At 43.3% G+C, this 18,357-nt stretch overlaps 1 protein-coding gene across 4 annotated transcripts in view; it reads right to left on the reverse strand.

The window, feature by feature from the left end:
• Window positions 1-18,357, reverse strand: part of EEF2K (eukaryotic elongation factor 2 kinase) — a 173,237-nt gene that overhangs the window by 73,658 nt on the left and 81,222 nt on the right. For 3 of the 4 annotated variants that reach the window (XM_040356835.1, XM_040356837.1, XM_040356834.1), the window contains exon 3: window positions 1,613-1,663. The exons of the other annotated variant lie outside the window; for it this stretch is intronic. In XM_040356835.1, coding sequence (XP_040212769.1) covers window positions 1,613-1,663 — 51 coding nt within the window. The remainder of the gene's footprint in view (window positions 1-1,612; window positions 1,664-18,357) is intronic. 4 annotated transcript variants of the gene reach the window in all.

Genomic DNA, 18,357 nt, shown 5'->3' on the forward strand with positions numbered 1-18,357 from the left:
AGAGATTCTTGACAAGAATCTTGTCAGGAAAAACGACGAGATTTTATCCTGACGAGATTCTGGCCCGTGTGTACAGGGCTTAAAGTGGAGGTTCACCCTTTAAAAAAAATTCTGACATCACACGGAGTCGAGCCATCCTACCGACAGAATGCCGGTGTTTTTTTTTTTTTCTCAGCACATACCTCGTTATCAGGATTTTCACCTCACGGCAATCCCGCTGCCTGTGATTGACAGGCTTCCGAACGGCGCATACTGCGCGTCACAGGTTGCCAACAGAACCCGAATGTCGGTGCGCAGGCGCCGTATAGAGCCGCACCGACGTTCTGGTTTTTTCAGCAACCTGTGACGCGCAGTAACAACAGGCAGTGCTTGGGAACGCCCACTCCCGCGGGATTGCCGTGAGGTGAAAATCCTGATAACGAGGCATGTGCTGAGGAAAAAAAAAAACACCGGCATTCTGTCGGTAGGATGGCTCGACTCCGTGTGATGTCAGAATTTTTTTTAAGGGAGAACCTCCACTTTAAGAGTTGAGGCTTTTTGCTATGTATAATATCTTGCGAATATCTTGCAATATCTTGTGAATATCCTACTTCACAAAATGAAATTCCAATTATTTAACAGCAACTGAGAACGGGACAAAATGATGATACAGCAAATCACGTGATTTGCCATAATTGTTGCTTTGAAAAAAAAAATTGAGGGTTACATGGAAATCATGAATACCTGACACAATTTCACAGCTCCCAGCACCATAATAAACAATGAATGAAGAATGCAAATATGTTCTGTATAATGCTGTGTACAGAGGAGTAAGCTTACCATTCTCTGTGCTTAGAATACAAATAAAATATGGCAAGTAATAAAAGAATAAAAATATATCAAATATACTTTAGAATTAGATTATATCTGTGGAATAACAAAAGGAAAAATTGTGAACAAAAAGCAGTACCGTGTTTCCCCGAAAATAAGTCCGGGTCTTATATTAATTTTGGCAACAAAAGACACAGTAGGGCTTATTTTCGGGGTAGGTCTTACCATGTAATGTGCTGTCTTTTCTCCCCCTCCCTGCCTGACAGGAATCCCCAGTGTAAATGGAGTTAAAATGTTTGTAACATCCTATAATCCACTCTATTACAGTAGTATATAATGTACAATGTGTGTGTTTCTGTAATATAATTGCGGGGAAGAGAGCGGGTCACAGAAGCGCTGAACGAAGGTATTTGGCACAATTATATTACAGAAACACACACATTATACATTATATACTACTGTAATAGAATGGGCGTTTCTGTAATATAATTGTGCCAAATACCTTCGTTCAGTGCTTCTGTGACCCGCTCTCTTCCCCGCAATTATATTACAGAAACACACACATTGTACATTATATACTACTGTAATAGAGTGGATTATAGGTTGTTACAAACATTTTAAACTAAGGCTTATTTTTGGGGTAGGGCTTATATTGCAGTCCTGGAAAATAACGCTAGGTCTTATTTTCGGGGTAGGTCTTATTTTCGGGGAAACACGGTAAACAGCACGGAGAATGGGGAACATAAACTCCTATGACTTGTTATAGAGCCGAAATAATAAACAATGATCAAATAACACATACCCGACCTCGCTCAGTCAAGCAGCCATGCTTATTATTGTGGTGTTTGTCACTCTAGAAATGCACGAAAAGTATTAATGAGCCATCACCCAAATCACAGTGCAACACACACATACACACACAAACACACATACAGCACAGAACACAAACAATTTACAGTGCACAGTAACATGCAAAGATTCCAGCGATTCCACATTGCTCACTTCCAGCCAATCCCCCTCAGGTAAACAGATACTCAATAGCCACAGAAATGTGATTGCAATAGGAAGCGATCAGTGAAATAGATATTCAGATTATTTCATTTAGCCTGCACATGGTTTGTGCATAGTTTCATTCAGTGCAAGGCAAACAGAGGTCAACTAGCATTCCATGGAATATTCATATACTGTATAGTTAATTGTCCATTGCACTGCAAAATGTAACTCAGCTCAAAAAAACATTGATGCAAATGATCAATAAACAACAAAACATTTAATTCATGGCTCAGTTAGTGCCGGTTCGCTCTACCGCGACTTGGGATCCGACTTGTGTCGCCCTAAGTCGCACGACATGAGAAATTCCATTGAAGTGAATGGAGCCGACTTAATGCACACTACTGAAATCGCTCCGACTTCAGAAAAGGTTCCTGTACTACTTTAAGGCGACTTCTAGGCAACTTGTACCCATTGATTTCAATGGAATTTGCCTCCAAAGTCAGATCACTGTCTTAACTGAAGCAACAATACAGGAAGAGAAAATAGTTTACCCAGGCAAACCCCTCCCACAGAGCGGATTATTCTGTGATTGGCCACAGCCAAAGTCGCCTGTCCTGGAGGCAACTTTAAAGTGGAGGTTCACCCGAAAAACAATTTTTTTACAGTAGATTGAGGCTAATTACGGGAAGCACAATCGGGTGTTTTTTTTTAAATCAATGCAGTACTTACCGTTTTAGAGATAGATGTTCTCCCTCCGCTTCCGGGTATGGTCTTCGGGACTGGGCGTTCCTATTTGGTTGACAGCCTTCCGACCGCCGCATACAGCGCGTCACGCGTTTCTGAAAGTAGCCGAACGTCGGTGCGCAGGTACCGTATAGAGCCGCACCGACGTTCGGCTTCTTTCGGCAGCGCGTGACACGCTGTATGCGACCATCGGAAGGCTGTCAATCAAATAGGAACGCCCAGTCCCGAAGACCATACCCGGAAGCGGCGGAGAACATTTATCTCTAAAACGCTAAGTACTGCATTGATTTAAAAAAAAAACACCCGATTGTGCTTCCCGTAATTAGCCTCAATCTACTGTTAACATTTTTTTCCGGGTGAACCCCCGCTTTAAGTCGCATTGTAAGTTGCTCCAAGACGCGCTGAAGTCGGGTTGCCCCTGTGTGAACCGCCACTTACACTTTTTATATCTATAATGGTGCTGCAGTCTTCATTATTAACTCATTACAATTTTTATCCCGTCTTCATTTGTATAAGAATGGTGTTAGAAACTTGGAAGCCGATTTACTAAACAAACTGGCAATCCACATAAACAATGTATATTTGATGGTGATAAATTAGCTCTACATCCACAAAAACCTCCATGAGCTCCATGAATCAGCATTTTGCATTGCCCTGTGGATTATGACGACAATTGAAGGCCAAGATCTCAAGCTTGTACAAACAATAACTGCTATGGGCAATCCATTCAACTTGTTGAGGCTTGTAGAGTTATCTCACTTTCTAAAGGAGCACAAAATGCTGTTCTAAGCACAAATAACAACTACCTTTGCAATGGTTTCACCAAAGCATAGTATATAAGGGAATACAATGGGGGTTATTTACTAAAGGCAAATCAACTTTGCACTACGAGTGCACTGCAAGTCGCTCTAAATCTAAGGGGAAGATCTGAAATGAGGGGAAGTTCTGCTGATTTTATCATCCAATCATGTGCAGGCTAAAATGCTGTTTTTTCTTTCCCTTGCATGTCCCCTTCGGGTCTACAGCAACTGCACTTCCAAGTGCACATTTAGTGCACTTGGAAGTGCAGTCGCTGTAGATCCGAGAGGGACATGCTAGGAAAATAAAAAAAACATAATTTTAGCTTGCACACGATTGGATGAAAAAATCAGCAGAACTTCCCCTCATTTCAGATCTACCCCTCAGATTTAGAGCGACTTGTAGTGTAAAGTGGATTTGCCTTTCGTAAATAACCCCCAATATCTCAAAAGGTGTGAAGTACACCGTGAAAGCTGATAATGAGGGCCTATTTCCATGACATAGTTGTGGTAACACCTATCTACCGCCACTCTTTATTTTTTTGGGGGTTCATCTGAAGTCAGTAGGTTATCAGCTCAGGACAAATGTTGCACTAAGGCCTAGTTTACACTTGAACGCAGCCATTGAGTAAGCTACAGTTCAGATCTGTCCGGGATTGCAGCTCACCCGCAGCTCTGATTCTCCCTGCATTCCTATGCACCCCAGAAAAACCACAGTGCATAAAAATGAATGACACATTGGGGGAGGAGAGAGAGAGAGAGAGAGAGAGAGAGACTTGTAAAGCGCAACACATGCGAACTGAATCGCCTCTGGGCGCTGTATCCATTTCATGGGTAAGGAACCCCTTGACCTCAGAAGAGATGGGTTTTAATCTTTCTCCTGAAGGCCAAGTGGTCCGACTCCAGTCGGATGGTGGTTGGTAGTGCATTCCACAGGCGAGGTCCCTGGACTGCAAATCTTCGATCTCCTTTGGACGACTTGTATCTGGCCTTGGGTATCTGGAGGAGGTTTTGATTGGTGGATCGCAGAATGCGATTGGGGTTATGGGCTTTTATTTTTTCGCATAGATATTGGGGGGCGTTGCCTTGAACACTTATGTATTAGGCAGAGTGCCTTGAAAGTGATTCTGTCTTTTACTGGCAACCAATGAAGGGATCTCAGTGAAGGTGAGATTGATTCCCATGGTTTTTTTCCCAGTCACTAGTAAAACTGGAGCATGCAAAATCTGGTGCAGCTCTGCATAGAAACCAATCAGCTGCCAGGTTTTTATTGTCAAAGCTTGAGGCCAGGTTCACACCTATGCAAATTGAGTGCGACTTAAACCGCATCCAATTCGCAGGACATTTCAAAATACATTGTTTTCAATGCATTCGCACTGCGCATTGCCTCCAAACCGTGTGCGGTTTTTAGGTCTTGCGGCTGCTCAGGTGCGAATTCAGTCCCATTATGGGTACGCATCTAATTCGCAGATGTGTTCAGTTCTCTTCAGGAATTTCTCTCATTCAGCTCAATACACTTCTCCCCCACTCTCCTCTCACCCGGAACTTCTCCCAGGTCTCCAAATTTGCATCTAAAACATTGCTAATCTGCTGAACACTTCTCTTATCTCTCTGCAGAGATAAGAGAGCTGAAATTCGCACCCCACTAGTGTGATTCAGGCCTAAAGGTGTTGTAAACCCGCATCCTATGCATTAAAGGGGAGGTTCACCCAAAAAACAAGTATATAACATTACATTCTGTATACCTCAAACATGTACAGTATGCTGTTTTTTTTTTGGGGGGGGGGGGTGTACATACGGTATTATTGTTATTTTTCACTTGGCTTCCGGGTACTAGCTCCCGCGGGAGTAGGCGTTCCTATGCAGTGGCGCAATGTCCTCTGGGACTTCGCCTGACAAAAACGTCCCCCCAGCGGATAAGGCGCGTCACAAGTTTCCGTAACTAGCCGAACTGCGAGTCGGCTCTATACGGCACCTGCGCAGTCAGATCTACACGGCTCCTAGTCGGTGCGCAGGCGCCGTATAGCGCCGTATAGAGCTGACTCTCAGTTCGGCTAGTTTCGGAAACTCGTGACGCGCCTTATTCGCCGGGGGGAAGTTTGTGTCAGGCACATCAATCATCTGGGCGAAGTCCCAGAGGACATTGCGCCACTGCATAGGAACGCCTACTCCCGCGGGAGCTAGTACCCGGAAGCCAGGTGAAAAATAGCGATAATACCGTATGTACACCCCCCAAAAAAAAAACAAAAAAAAAAACAGCATACTGTACATGTTTGATGTAATGTTATATACTTACCTCCGCTTTAAGGTGAAAAAACTTCTGACACTGACCGGCCCCCTGTTTTACTCCCCTGAGCCCGTTCCCTCGGCTGTACCTCTCTGCCCAGTGTTTTCAGCTCTTGGCTGGATAGATTGATAGCAGCGCAGCCATTGGCTCCTGCTGCTGTCAATCAAATCCAATGACGCGGGCACCAGGGCTGAGTCCGGCATCCGTGTCTATGGACGCAAATGCTGAACTCGGGAGTATGCCTGCAAGGTAACCCCCAGGGAGAGTGCTTCTCCTAGGGGGTTTACCGATGCAAGGAGGAGCCGCGAGCGCCAAGCCAGAACAGACACTTCCTGCGCAGTAAGACTCAACAGTTTGCCATGTGGAAGTGTGAACCAGAAGGAAATCATCTGGGCATGTAAAATCAGTTCTGCTACATTAAGCAATGTAGCAGCTTTCTTGTATCTAGTGTATATAGAAATGTTGCAAAGTCCAAGGCCAACAATTTAAGCATTCAGTGGGAAAAAAACTCTTGCCTATGGATGAAGACTTGAGGGACAGCGTATGTGCATATATATTTTATATATACATATTAGGGAGTACAGTGGCTTAGTGGTTAGCACAAATATATATTAAACAGCACAGTAGCTTAGTGGTTAGCACAAATATATATTAAACAGCACAGTAGCTTAGTGGTTAGCACAAATATATATTAAACAGCACAGTAGCTTAGTGGTTAGCATATACAGTACATGTTAGACATGTTAGGCATCACAGGGGTTGATTTACTAAAACTGGAGAGTGTGAAACCTGGTGCAGCTCTGACACTGACCGGCCCCCTAGCCCAAAGTTTTACTCACCTGACCCACTTTGATCCCTCGCCGGAGACGCACTGTACTTCACTGCCCTGGGTTCTCGGCTCTTGATTGGATAGATTGATAGCAGCGCAGCCATTGGCTCCTGCTGCTGTCAATCAAATCAATCACAAGCAGGGGGTGGGACTGTGCTCCTCCAGGCAATCCCGGCCAGGACATGTACGGTCAGTGAGTAAAGCGGTGATGTGGCGGCCTTTTTTGGGGGCATCAGATTGGCCGGGGGGGGGGGGTGGGTGTGTCAGTTTCATTCCGGGACACTGTATTGTCCTGGAATGAATGTGCCCGGGACAGACCTGCAAAATGCGGCACTGTCCCGGGCAATCCGGGACAAGTGGTCACCCTACTGAGCACCCCAAATGACAGCAATTGGTGTGCTGCATGGGAAAGCACCGAACACTTGTGCCTACCTTTGTGGGTAAACACATCCCTTTACAGACGTAGGGTTATGTACGCCCCGTGCCAACGAGTGTGTTAAAAACTGTGATGACAGGTAGACAGATACTAAAGGCAATCTGATTTGCTGCTTTGTTTGCAGCGATAAAAAGTCAGTGAACCATACGAATGTCAAGGCAAACAATGAAATATTTAGGACAGATACTTCTGACAAATCTTTGAAGGGCTCATTGTTCATTTCTTGTTTATGTTTTTCTAGGAATGATTTCAGCATGGAATTACACAGCTGTACATTACTGCAGGGAGTATAGGACTTCAAACAGTATGACTCTCTGCACAGCTTGCCTGCCAAGTGCTCAGTGTGGCATGAAACGCTGGCCTGCCTCCGCTTCTTCATGTATTGTGTTTCCACAATTATTTTCCTTGTTGCCTGCAGACTGATTATAGCTGCCCTGCTAGTTTTTCAGAAATACCTACATTGTTCTTTCTTTGGGTAAGTGAGACTCTTTCTGTATCTTCCTATGCCATGTAGCTTGACCAGCCTTAAAGCAAAATGAAAGTGTATCTAAAAACCTAAGACCCCTTTCACACTGAGGCAGGGGCAGACTGACCATTTGGGCATTTGGGCACTGCCCGAGGGCCCCATGCCACTGGGGGGCCCCCATCAGGGTTGCCAGGCTCAGTAAAACTAGGGACAGTATGTACAAATCTGTGTTTTTTTTACATCTGTCCCTGATATGTCCAAAACCGACATGCTTTTGATGTGAAAATCCCGAGATTTTAGCTTTCCCACCTCTGCACTGCCTCCTGGCGTGGTGGCCATCTATGAGCCCGGGGGCCCCATAATCTTCTATTGCCCGGGGGGCCCAGGATTTGTCAGTTCGCCCCTGCACTGAGGCGATTTGCAGGCGATATAGCACTAAAAATAGCTCCTGCAAAGCGCCCTGAAAAAGCCGCTCCTTTCACTCCAGTGTGAAAGCCCAAGCTCTATCACACTGGAGCAGTGCGCTGGCAGGACGATGCAAGCAGCATCTTTGGAGCGGTGAAGGAGCTCCACTGCTCTTGCCCATCGAAATGAATAGGCAGCGCTGCCAAATGTGGTGGCTGCATTACATTTTTTGTTTTTTTTATAGGCTTTATTCCACTCCGAAAACTGGCCAGAAAGACTGTTATTTTTCAAATCGTATGAAAAATAACAATCTCAGAGCGATCGTACGATAATCGGATCGTTAGTACAGAGCTTTTGAGAGCCGATCAGGACAGTTCATCCGATATTATTTGATCGGACATGCACAATTTTTTTTTTCCGTACGATGGCAGATCGTATGACGTTCGTTTAATCAGTACAACTGTCATTCAAAAATGCAATACAAATGCATTACAGCACATGACATCACTTCCAAATTTTTATTCTGTCATACGCAAATTTTCGTGACTTAGTAAACGAATTAGAGATTCGATCTGAGATTAGAATGCAAAAAAAAAAAAAAAGGACGAATATTCGCCCAATAATCTCATTGTGTGTACCGGGCACTTAATAGATCAAGCCGTCCAGCAAGAGTGCACGTTGGAGGTTTGCGACAAATCATTACCGACAGGGAGCTTATGATCCTCAGCTTTGATTAAAGCAGAGTTCCACCCAAAAATGGAAATTCCACTTTTTAGAACCCTCCCCCCCTCCAGTGTCACATTTGGCACCTTTCAGGGGGAGGGGGGGGCACCCACTTCCGGGCACGACATTTCCCGCCCCCCGATGTCTCCTGGGAAACACACTGGTCCCAGGAGAGACCGGGGGACCAGTGAGGGCGCGCAGTAGGGAACCGGGCAGTGAAGCGACAACGCTTCACTTCCCGATTCCCTCACGAGGATGGCTACCGACATCGCCGGCGCACTGGACAGGTAAGTGTCCATTTTTTAAAAGACAGCAGCTGCAGTATTTGTAGCTGCTGGCTTTAAAAAAAAAATAAAAAATTTGGGTGGACCTCCGCTTTAATTTCATTAAACTATTATCGCAAAGTGGTAGAAAAAAACTGTTGCTGTAAAATCCCTTTCACACTGCTGCGTCGGTTTGGCCGCAACACGGGTGTACCGGGAGTTTTGTGCGGTTAGCCTGCAGTTTCCTGTAGACTTTCTATTATGCCTCGCATTTTTTGAAAGTGCACCAAAGATGCAGCATGCAGGATTTTTAGTGCACTTAAAAAAAAAATCTGAGATGTCTCTGCATTCCACTGACCCAGCAGGAAGTGGCGCAATGACGCTCCGCCTTGCGCGTTTCGTCATACCGACGTCATCAGAAACGAGCCATCACTTCCTGCCGGGTCTGTGGAATGCAGAGACATTCCAGACTTCCTGTCTGTCACGCTTTGCAAACACTGAACAAATTTAAGTGTATTTCTGCTTATGCAATGGAATAAAAAACAGAAGAGTATTGCGCCATGGGATTTGGAGAAGGGGCAAATTGACTAAAGGAGAGGAACGCACAATGGATCCTGGAATACAGCAGATTAGCTGTGAAGGCGAGATACCCCCTTGAGGGGAGCACCTTTTGGTGAGTGCAATAGCATAGGAGGAGCACAGAGTGGAGCACCTTCACTGGATGTGTTACAAGCACGGCTAAAAGAGCACCTGTCACTTTACTTGAAGAATTCTTTTTTTAAGATCATAGAATATTTACACCAGGATTGATGGTTTCAAATCGGGGGTTACACCCACCACCACAGAATTTCATATTCACCAGTTTTAAGCACGTGTCACTTTATTGAACAGGTTGTGATATGCAAGTGCGGAATTTGGTTTGCACATATTATAGAATGGTTTCATTAACAGATTGAATATTGTGATAATATATGCGAAAGCACAGAACACTAAGCACTTGTTTATATATTGTTTATTTAAAAAGAGCAGCGCCATACCCACTACCCTTTCAAAAGTATTATAACATTTAGCCCAGGTTCACACTGAACTCGCACGATTTTACTCCCACTGGCAGTCCCGATTTCGGGATTTTTTGGACATCCCAAATCGCATCTCAAATCGTACCAGTGTTAACCAGGCCTTATAGATGTTTAAATAATTAATTGCATGTCAATTTGGTCACTGTGTGACATTCATGTGTGAAATTGAAATGCCCTAAAGCAGTATTAAACCCAAAACCCAAAATGTAATATGTTGCAGATTACCAATTCTAATGCCTTGTACACACGATCGGAATTTCCGATGAAAAACGTCAGACGGATATTCCGACCGTGTGTTGGGCCCCATCTGACTTTTTTCCGCCGGAGTAAAGAAATAGAACAGGTTTTATTTTTTCCCGATGGAATTTTTTTTTTCGGAAATTCAGATCATCTGTGTGGAACTTCGACGGAGAAAAAACATGCATGCTCAGAATAAAGTCGACGCGTTTTGGACGGTCGGAATTTGGTCTGACAGTGTGTATGCAAGACAGCTTGAACGGAATTCCGCCGGAAAATTCCATCAGATTTTATCCCATCGGAAATTCCGATCGTGTGTACAGGGCATTAGATGTGTCGACTGCATTTGTTTTCTTTTTTCTTTTTTTTTCTATGCTTACCTGGTGATCAAGCCAGCAATACCCCTTCTGTATTAGTGTCTACACTCTAAATGAAGGAGCAACAGAGACAACTTTGGGCAGCAACATTTTCAGTTTTGGGGGAGGGTAATGTAAGATATGCTTGAAGGCAGCCAATCTCCAGCTAGAGTTTTATAAGCAGGGCTGTGGAGTCGGTAGATAAATGTTCCGACTCCGACTCCTCTGTATTAATATGCAAATGTATTTTATACATTCCTTGAGGGAAAGAAACGCAACCTACCACAGGACTACTGGCTGGGAAGCCAACAGTCTACTGTATTGCACAGTTTAAGCAAAAGACAAACACAATGAAAACAATCAAGTGGCTGGATAGTAGCAGCAGGCATAAACATCAGGAACAGGATCTTTACCAGTTCAAAAATACAAACCACATTATTTGGTTGTTTTAGAACAAAAACAAAGCTTATCTATAATGAACCAAAAACAAAATCTGCAAAACCTAGAAATGGTTTATATTAATCTTGAAATGTAGTTATAGGCTTAGCAAATGCAAATCAATTCAATGTAGAATTGCCTCTGCCAGATCCTCTTTCATAGAGTCTCTTAAGTCAGACTTTATTATTTTTAGGGCTGAAAATAATCTTTCGACACTGACTTGGGTGGGTGGCATTGCAGTAACTATTCTGGCCACATCACTAACGATCTCTGGATAAACAAGGATGGCTTCTTCAACAGTAAGTTTTGATGAGCGATCATACTTTTCAACTTCTTTTAGTGCTTTATAAAACTCCTGTTGGAATTTTTTTATTTGGACACTTACTGGTTCTCTAACATGCGTTCCCTGTAAAAGCAGAACACAACACTATGGAAAGTATAAGTATTGCAGCTCCTAATTGTGCGTTGCGTGCCATATAGTGAAGCACATGAAAAGCATGCTTCTTCACGGTCACTTAATGTGTTCGTTTTGCGGTTACGTGAGGCACTGCATGCATTGGTCTTTATTCTTACAGTAGAGAAGTCATTAATTATAACTTTTTGTGAATTGGGACATTTAAACTTGCTTTTTTTTTTTTTTTTTAAATTCCAATCTAAATTTAGTAGGAGTCGGAGTCGGTGCATTGTTTGCCGACTCCGACTCCAGGTACCCAAAATTTCCCCCGACTCCGACTCCTCGACTCCACAGCCCTGTTTATAAGTAATTAAAACAACATTTCTTTTGGGATAAAGGTTTTTCATAAATACAAAAAAATCTGATCATTGTAAGCACCCCTGTCAGTGGTAAATAGTTTGCCTTGTCCCTTAAACTGCTAAATCTGCAGGGCTGCTTGTTCTGTTAAAAAAACAACAGATTTAATGGCTGGATCACCAAGTGAAAATAGAAGAAAGAAAGCCAAAGACAGAAAACAAATGCAGACATCACATCTAAGAATTGGCTGCAATATAATAAAATGTTTACTTTTGGGTTTAATACTAAGGAACTGAGGAAAGACCACAGCTTCTATCACATCATATATAAATTAAGTTATTTTTATTAGCATACTTTTATTTTATTTTTTAGACAGATGTTGTTTGGATAGCAGAGGGTGAAAACAAATCTATGGTAAGAGGTAATGTAACAATGTACTGGCACCTATAAAAGAAAATCTCAAACCCTTAAATTGACTTGTTATGGGAATGGCCGAGGGTTAGAGCAGATTGTAGAATGCTCTTTATTGAATCGGAGGCGGTGAGAATAGAGTCAATAAGTGGTTAAATACAACTAGCGTGAGGAACTAATCCTAAAAATCCGGCAGAGCGCACTGCATATAATCAAACGGCCTAATCTACCAGCTTTCACTGCTAAAGTATGGATCACAAAGGCCATCACAGCCAAGAATCTGAAGAGCGAGCGGTTTTGTTGCTCGTAGCTGCCAATATTTTCAGGCTTTCCATTACAGTGGAACCTTGGTTTACGAGTAACGCGGTTAACGAGTGTTTTGAATCACAAGCAACTTTTTTTTATTTTTTATTCTGAGTTTGCGAGTGTTGTCTCGCCAAATGAGCAGAATTCAAGCTAATGGGTTGTGCAGTACTGCATTTGGCCAGAGGTGCGGGGGCGCTGGTGACACTCAGAACGGTTCGGAGCTGAGCTGTCCCCGAGTATTTCCGAGGCTCTCCGGCGCCCCCACCTCTGGCCACATGCGGTATTGCATGCCATTGAAGTTAATGCGGAACAAATTATCTTCGTTTCCATTGACTTCTATGGGGAAACTCGCTTTGATATGTGAGTGCTTTGGATTACAAGCTGTTTCATCTGAGGGAAATCCTGAAAACATGACCTGTTGGGGCGCCTTTAGCACTGGAGTTGAGAACAGCCATTCTCAACCTTTTCAACACAGAGGAACCCTTGAAATCACTTTCCGGTCTGAAGGAACCCCTGCTAAAAATTACTATTGGCCAGATTCAGAGAGAGTTACGCCGGCGTATCAGTAGCCAACGTAACTCTGAATCTGCGCCGTCCTAAGTTTAAGTGTATTCTCAAACTGAGATACACTTAAACCTAGCTAAGATACGACAGCCTGCGCAGTCGTATCTTAGGGTGCAATATTTAGGCTGGCCGATAGGTGGCGCTTCCGTTGAGTTTGGCGTAGAATATGTAAATGCCCAGATACGCCGATTCACGAACGTATGTGCGCCCGTCGCAGTAAATATATGCCGTTTACGTAAGGCGTTTTCCGGGTTAAAGTTATTCCATCAAATAGCTGGCCTAGTCAATGTTAAGTATGGCCGTCGTTCCTGCGTCGAAATTTGAAAATTTTACGTCGTTTGCGTAAGTCGTCCGTGAATAGGGCTGGACGTAATTTACGTTCACGTCAAAACCAATACGTCCTTGCGGCGTACTTTGGAGCAATGCACACTGGGATATGTACACGGACGGCGCATGCGCCGTTCGTAAAAAACGTCAATCACGTCGGGTCACCCTCATCCGAATTAGGCGCGCTTACGCGGCCCCATTTACGCTACGCCGCCTAAGTTAGGAGGCAAGTACTTTGTGAATACAGTACTTGCCTCTCTGACTTAAATACGATACGCTACGCCACCTTAAAGATACGCGCCCTACCTGAATCTGGCTAAATATCTACATCTCATGATACATTAGTGTGATGGTCACTGAAAGGAATGCTCCTCACACTTGTGGCCATTGGAAAGAATGACCCCCTTACAGATGGCTAAAAAGATCAATGGTGTCAATGGGAGCTTATCTGAGAGGTAGAAATTGCTCCTTGCTCAAGGAAAACCTAGCAACCTTTGGAGGAACCCTAGTTGAGAAACCCTGCTATAGAAGCTGCTAATGCCGTGTACACACAAACGGAATTTCCGACAAGAAAAGTTCTTGTGAGTTTTGGTTGGAAATTCCGACCGTGTGTAGGCTACAGAGCTGGTTCTCAATTTTTCCGACAAGAAAAGTTCTTGACGGAAATTCCTTTGGTCTACAGATTTAAGCACATTTGCTGCCGCCATCTTTGTTTGATCATCAGAATGAGCAGTACAGTTGGGCTCTGGCTAGACTTTGCTGTTTGAGTTTGGTAAATTGCTACCATTCTTAGGATAGTGCCTAGAAAGCTGAGCGAATCCTGCCTGTGTTCTTCCCTGCTTGACCTGGTTTACTGAACAGCTGAAGGAGATGATCTTCATTGTAACCAGACAGGAACATCCTTCTATGATCAAGGAATAGGTGGTTACTATCGCGGCCGCTCTTCAGATCTCTATAACTTGAGATCTCATCCATCTGGTAAGCGGCAGTAATATTACATTCTTTGGCTGCAAATAGATCCAGGCTTCTTCTGAATAGTTCATCAAATATTTTAGTTAATATCGGATTTCTAGAAGTTACATACTGTGAATATCATCCATATTCATATTTTTATATTTTGGGACTTTTTCTGTTTTTTTGTACAGCACTGTCTTTCAAGATACACAGCTTTATGGACTTTTTTGAAATTTTTGAACCTTTTTAATGTTTAATTTTTTGGTTATATATATATATATAAATAAAAATATATAATTTATTTATGTGGTTATGCATGCATATTTTTCACTGAGTTGGTCAATTTCACATGGTGATTATCAAATGAATTCCTTTAAATAGGTTTGATTTTACACCAATCATTTTAGTGGTTTGCGCGCTTGTTTCTATATTTTTTCACGGAAATTCTGATCGTCTGTATGCAATTCGGATGCACAAAAAAACATGCATGCTCGGAATCAAGTCGACGCATGCTCGGAAGCATTGAACCTCATGTTTCCCGGCTCGTCATTGTTTTGTACGTCACCGCGTTCTTGACGTTCGCAATTTCAGACATTTGTGTGACCGTGTGTATGATAGCCAAGTTTGATGGAAATTCTGTCGGGGAAAAAAAATCTACGGTTTTGTTGTCGGAAATTCCGATCGTGTGTGCGCGGCATAAATCTGCTCTGGGCAGCCAGGCTGAATGACCTCTCGGTATGAAGGAGTTAGGACCAGAAGCAGCCAAGTAGATTTGATTTAGCCAGCATTTTCAGTACTGGCAGCCTAATGGTTGCTTTCAGTGCATACTTCCTTTGAATAGACATAGTTGAGCGTACAACCCAATTTCCCTCTATAATTAAAAAAAAAACTCATGACTCTGCCTGCTTGTGCAGTTGGAGATCAATTTTAAATTTGGCTTCAGTACATCAATAAAGCCGGGATTGCATTGCAGATATTTCCAGTGATGTCACTTTGTGTAAACAGAGTCCAAACGCCAGGCTGGGAGGACTAGATTCCATCCTATGATGTATTTGGCGATTCGGGCAATCGGGAGAAGAGATGTCAGAATGTTCACAGGGTCCGGCCACTGAACTCTGTGTAACAGACATGGAATGCTGAGATACTGGTTTCAGCTTGATGTATAGGGACATCATTTTTCTCCAACAACCCAATAGCTTTTCATTATGCATCAGTGACCCTTCTATAACCAGACTAGCTGCTGAGATCAGGAATGAACTGGTGCACATGGATCAACGAAAAAATAAATCACCTTTTTTATTTCCAAACAGCCCTAAAAGGTTTTACCCCTTCATGACCAGGCCATTTTTTGCGATACTGCACTGCATTACTTTAACTGACAAATTGCGCGGTCATGCGACAATGTACTTAAATAAAATTGATGTCCTGTTTTCCCCACAAATAGAGCTTTCATTTGGTGGTATTTGATGTAAGTGCGCGTTAAAACGCAACTAAAATGGATGGAAATTGATCACAGTTGAAAGGCAATTTTTTCCTTGTTGATCTGGTGTGGTAAATAAAGGCTTTACATCCTGGTGAAGTTCTAATCAATTTCTATTACATTATGTAATGTTGCCATTGTTAGGCCCCTTTCACATTGAGGCATTTTTCATGCAGTACAGCGCTAAAAATAGCGCTGCTATACCGCATGAAAAAACCTGCCCTGTAGTGTTTAATGTGAAAGCCCGAAGGCTTTCACATTGAAGCGGTGCGCTAGCAGGAGCGCTCCAAAAGTCCTGCTAGCCACATCTTTACCGCGGTATAGGAGCGGTGTGCTCCTATACCGCGCCTTCCCATTGAAATCAATGGGAAAGCGTGGTAATACCGCCCGGGGGTTAAAAACCTCACCGCTAGCACCCGAATGTCGCGGAAAATACGACGGTATAGCCGCGCTACACGCCTCAATGTGAAAGGGGTCTTAGTCATTACTGAAAGTACTAGAAACCTATAAAGTAGGTCACCTTTATTTAACTGCCAAGCATATGGAGACGGGCTGGGGATTGGCGCTTTTTCAAAGGAGAACCTGCAGACATGGGGCAGATACATTACTAATGACCATAATAAAAAGCACCATATTGTTTTATGTAATCTATGCCCCCCCTGCATACGAGACATTTTAATCAAAATCTGTAGATTACAATAAAAATACTTTAAAGCTGAGGTTTAGTGATTTTTTCTTTTAAAGGCCAAGTTTACCTTTAATTAAGAAATGATAAATTCACATATTTTTGCATTTAAAAATGTGCTTTTATAATTTTATTTCCTACGGTAAAAAGGATTGTACCCACGAATGTCAGACCCCTCCAGCTTTCTGCCCATACCCCTGTACAGGCTTTCGGTTAAAAAGCTGGAGGGACTGATCAGCGCACTCATATTCCATTCAAATTGCAGTGGCAGATGAGACGTATTTATTTATTCAGGAATCTAGGTGAATGAATGACGCGGATGTGCGATTTCAAATGTGACAGCGGCTGCAGGGGAGAGGTAACAGGGGAAAAACGGGACTCATGAGATGAGGGGGATCTGCTGGAACATATTATATCCATATTTAGCTTGTTACATGTTCCAGCAGATCCCCCTCGTCTCACGAGTCCCCCCCCTCCCTCTGCGACCTCTCACCTGCAGCTGCTGTCACATTTGAAATCAGCGGTGCCCTGCAAAAGGGGAACTTAACCTTAAAGGGTTTGTAAAGGAATTTTTTTTTTTTTAATCTTAATAGCTTCCTTTACCTTAATGCAGTGCTGTTTTCATGTCCTCATTGTTCGTTTTTGCTCTCAAGTTGCTGTAATTCTTCTCTGATCTCCACACTTCCTGGTTGTCTGTTTCCTGATAAACACAGTGCTGGGAGCTTTCTCACTGTGGTCACTAATCAAGGAGGTGTGATTACTGTGTGTCTAAAACCCCTCAGCACCAATCGGTTTCGTTTTTCCAAACCATCACTGCCCTGTATTGGCTCTGTGGATCTGTACGAAATCCATGTTGTTTACGAAACTAGAAACTACAGGTACATTATATGATTGATTTTTATCTATTTTTAATCGTTTTTAAAAGGAATCAGTTAACTACTATGTCTCTATACAAAAAAATGGAGTAGCGCTATAAAAGACATAAATTGAAGGCCTTCAGAGGACAGAAGGCTGTGTGAAAGAACAATGTCAATCAATGTTGGGTGGTACACCTCAGTGAAAGTAAATTTGAATAGTCCAAGTGAAAATCAAATTCGGAGCATGACACCCCAATGTGAAACAAAAAAGAGAAGACTGGCTCCAACATGGAAATGCAACTTGCTGACCCTTACCACAAAGAGAGGTCCTAACGGACCTAGTCAAGCTGAAATCACTGGGTATGTTGAAGTAGAACTTGTCTGTATAAACGGTCCCTCCAGGGGTCACCAATCCATCAATGTAGCAACCAGAGAAAAAAGAAACTCATATAGTGTAAATCCGTGTAAGGTAAACACATAGGTGCATCCCCCAGTGACTGGCAAACGACAGTGTGAACATGAAAACAACCACCACCGGTACACACACTGACCCTTACCAGAGCATATGATCCAACAGGATCAGTCAGAGCATAGGGGATATACACAGTAGGTAGCAATGGAGCGTCTCGGCCAATGGTGGAACAGGAGGAACAGCAGGTCCGATATGTGAGAGGAGGAAAGAGAACTCACATGGTGTGATATCGTAAAGATATTTAATAAAAAAGGGTAGTAACACTTACAGTTTAAAATGCAAATAACAGCAGAGAAAGAGAAAGCCGGCCGGCGTGTCAGAACGGGTCCTCAAATCGCGGTGACGTCAGCACGTCGCCTCCCAACGTTTCGTCTACTCTAGACGTGGTCACGGGAATGAGGAGACGTTCTGCGTCACCGCATATGAACGTAGGGTGGGCGGGGAATCCATTAGACAACAGTCTCTGAAGGTCGCCCGTCCGCCATCTTACTTGAGGGCAAAAGTCAGGGAAAACTAATGTATTTGCAGCATATAGTCCTACACTGCTAAAAGAACATATCCAACGACGGAAACTTTAGATAATACCATCGAAGGAACCATGGAGGGGACCATGTGTATACGAAACTCAAAAACATTACTACTAGACAAGAAACGGGGGTGATATAAAAACGCTGATCAATATCCTCT

This window comes from Rana temporaria, chromosome 6, assembly GCF_905171775.1.
Source record: "Rana temporaria chromosome 6, aRanTem1.1, whole genome shotgun sequence".
Taxonomy (NCBI): Eukaryota; Metazoa; Chordata; class Amphibia; order Anura; family Ranidae; genus Rana; species Rana temporaria.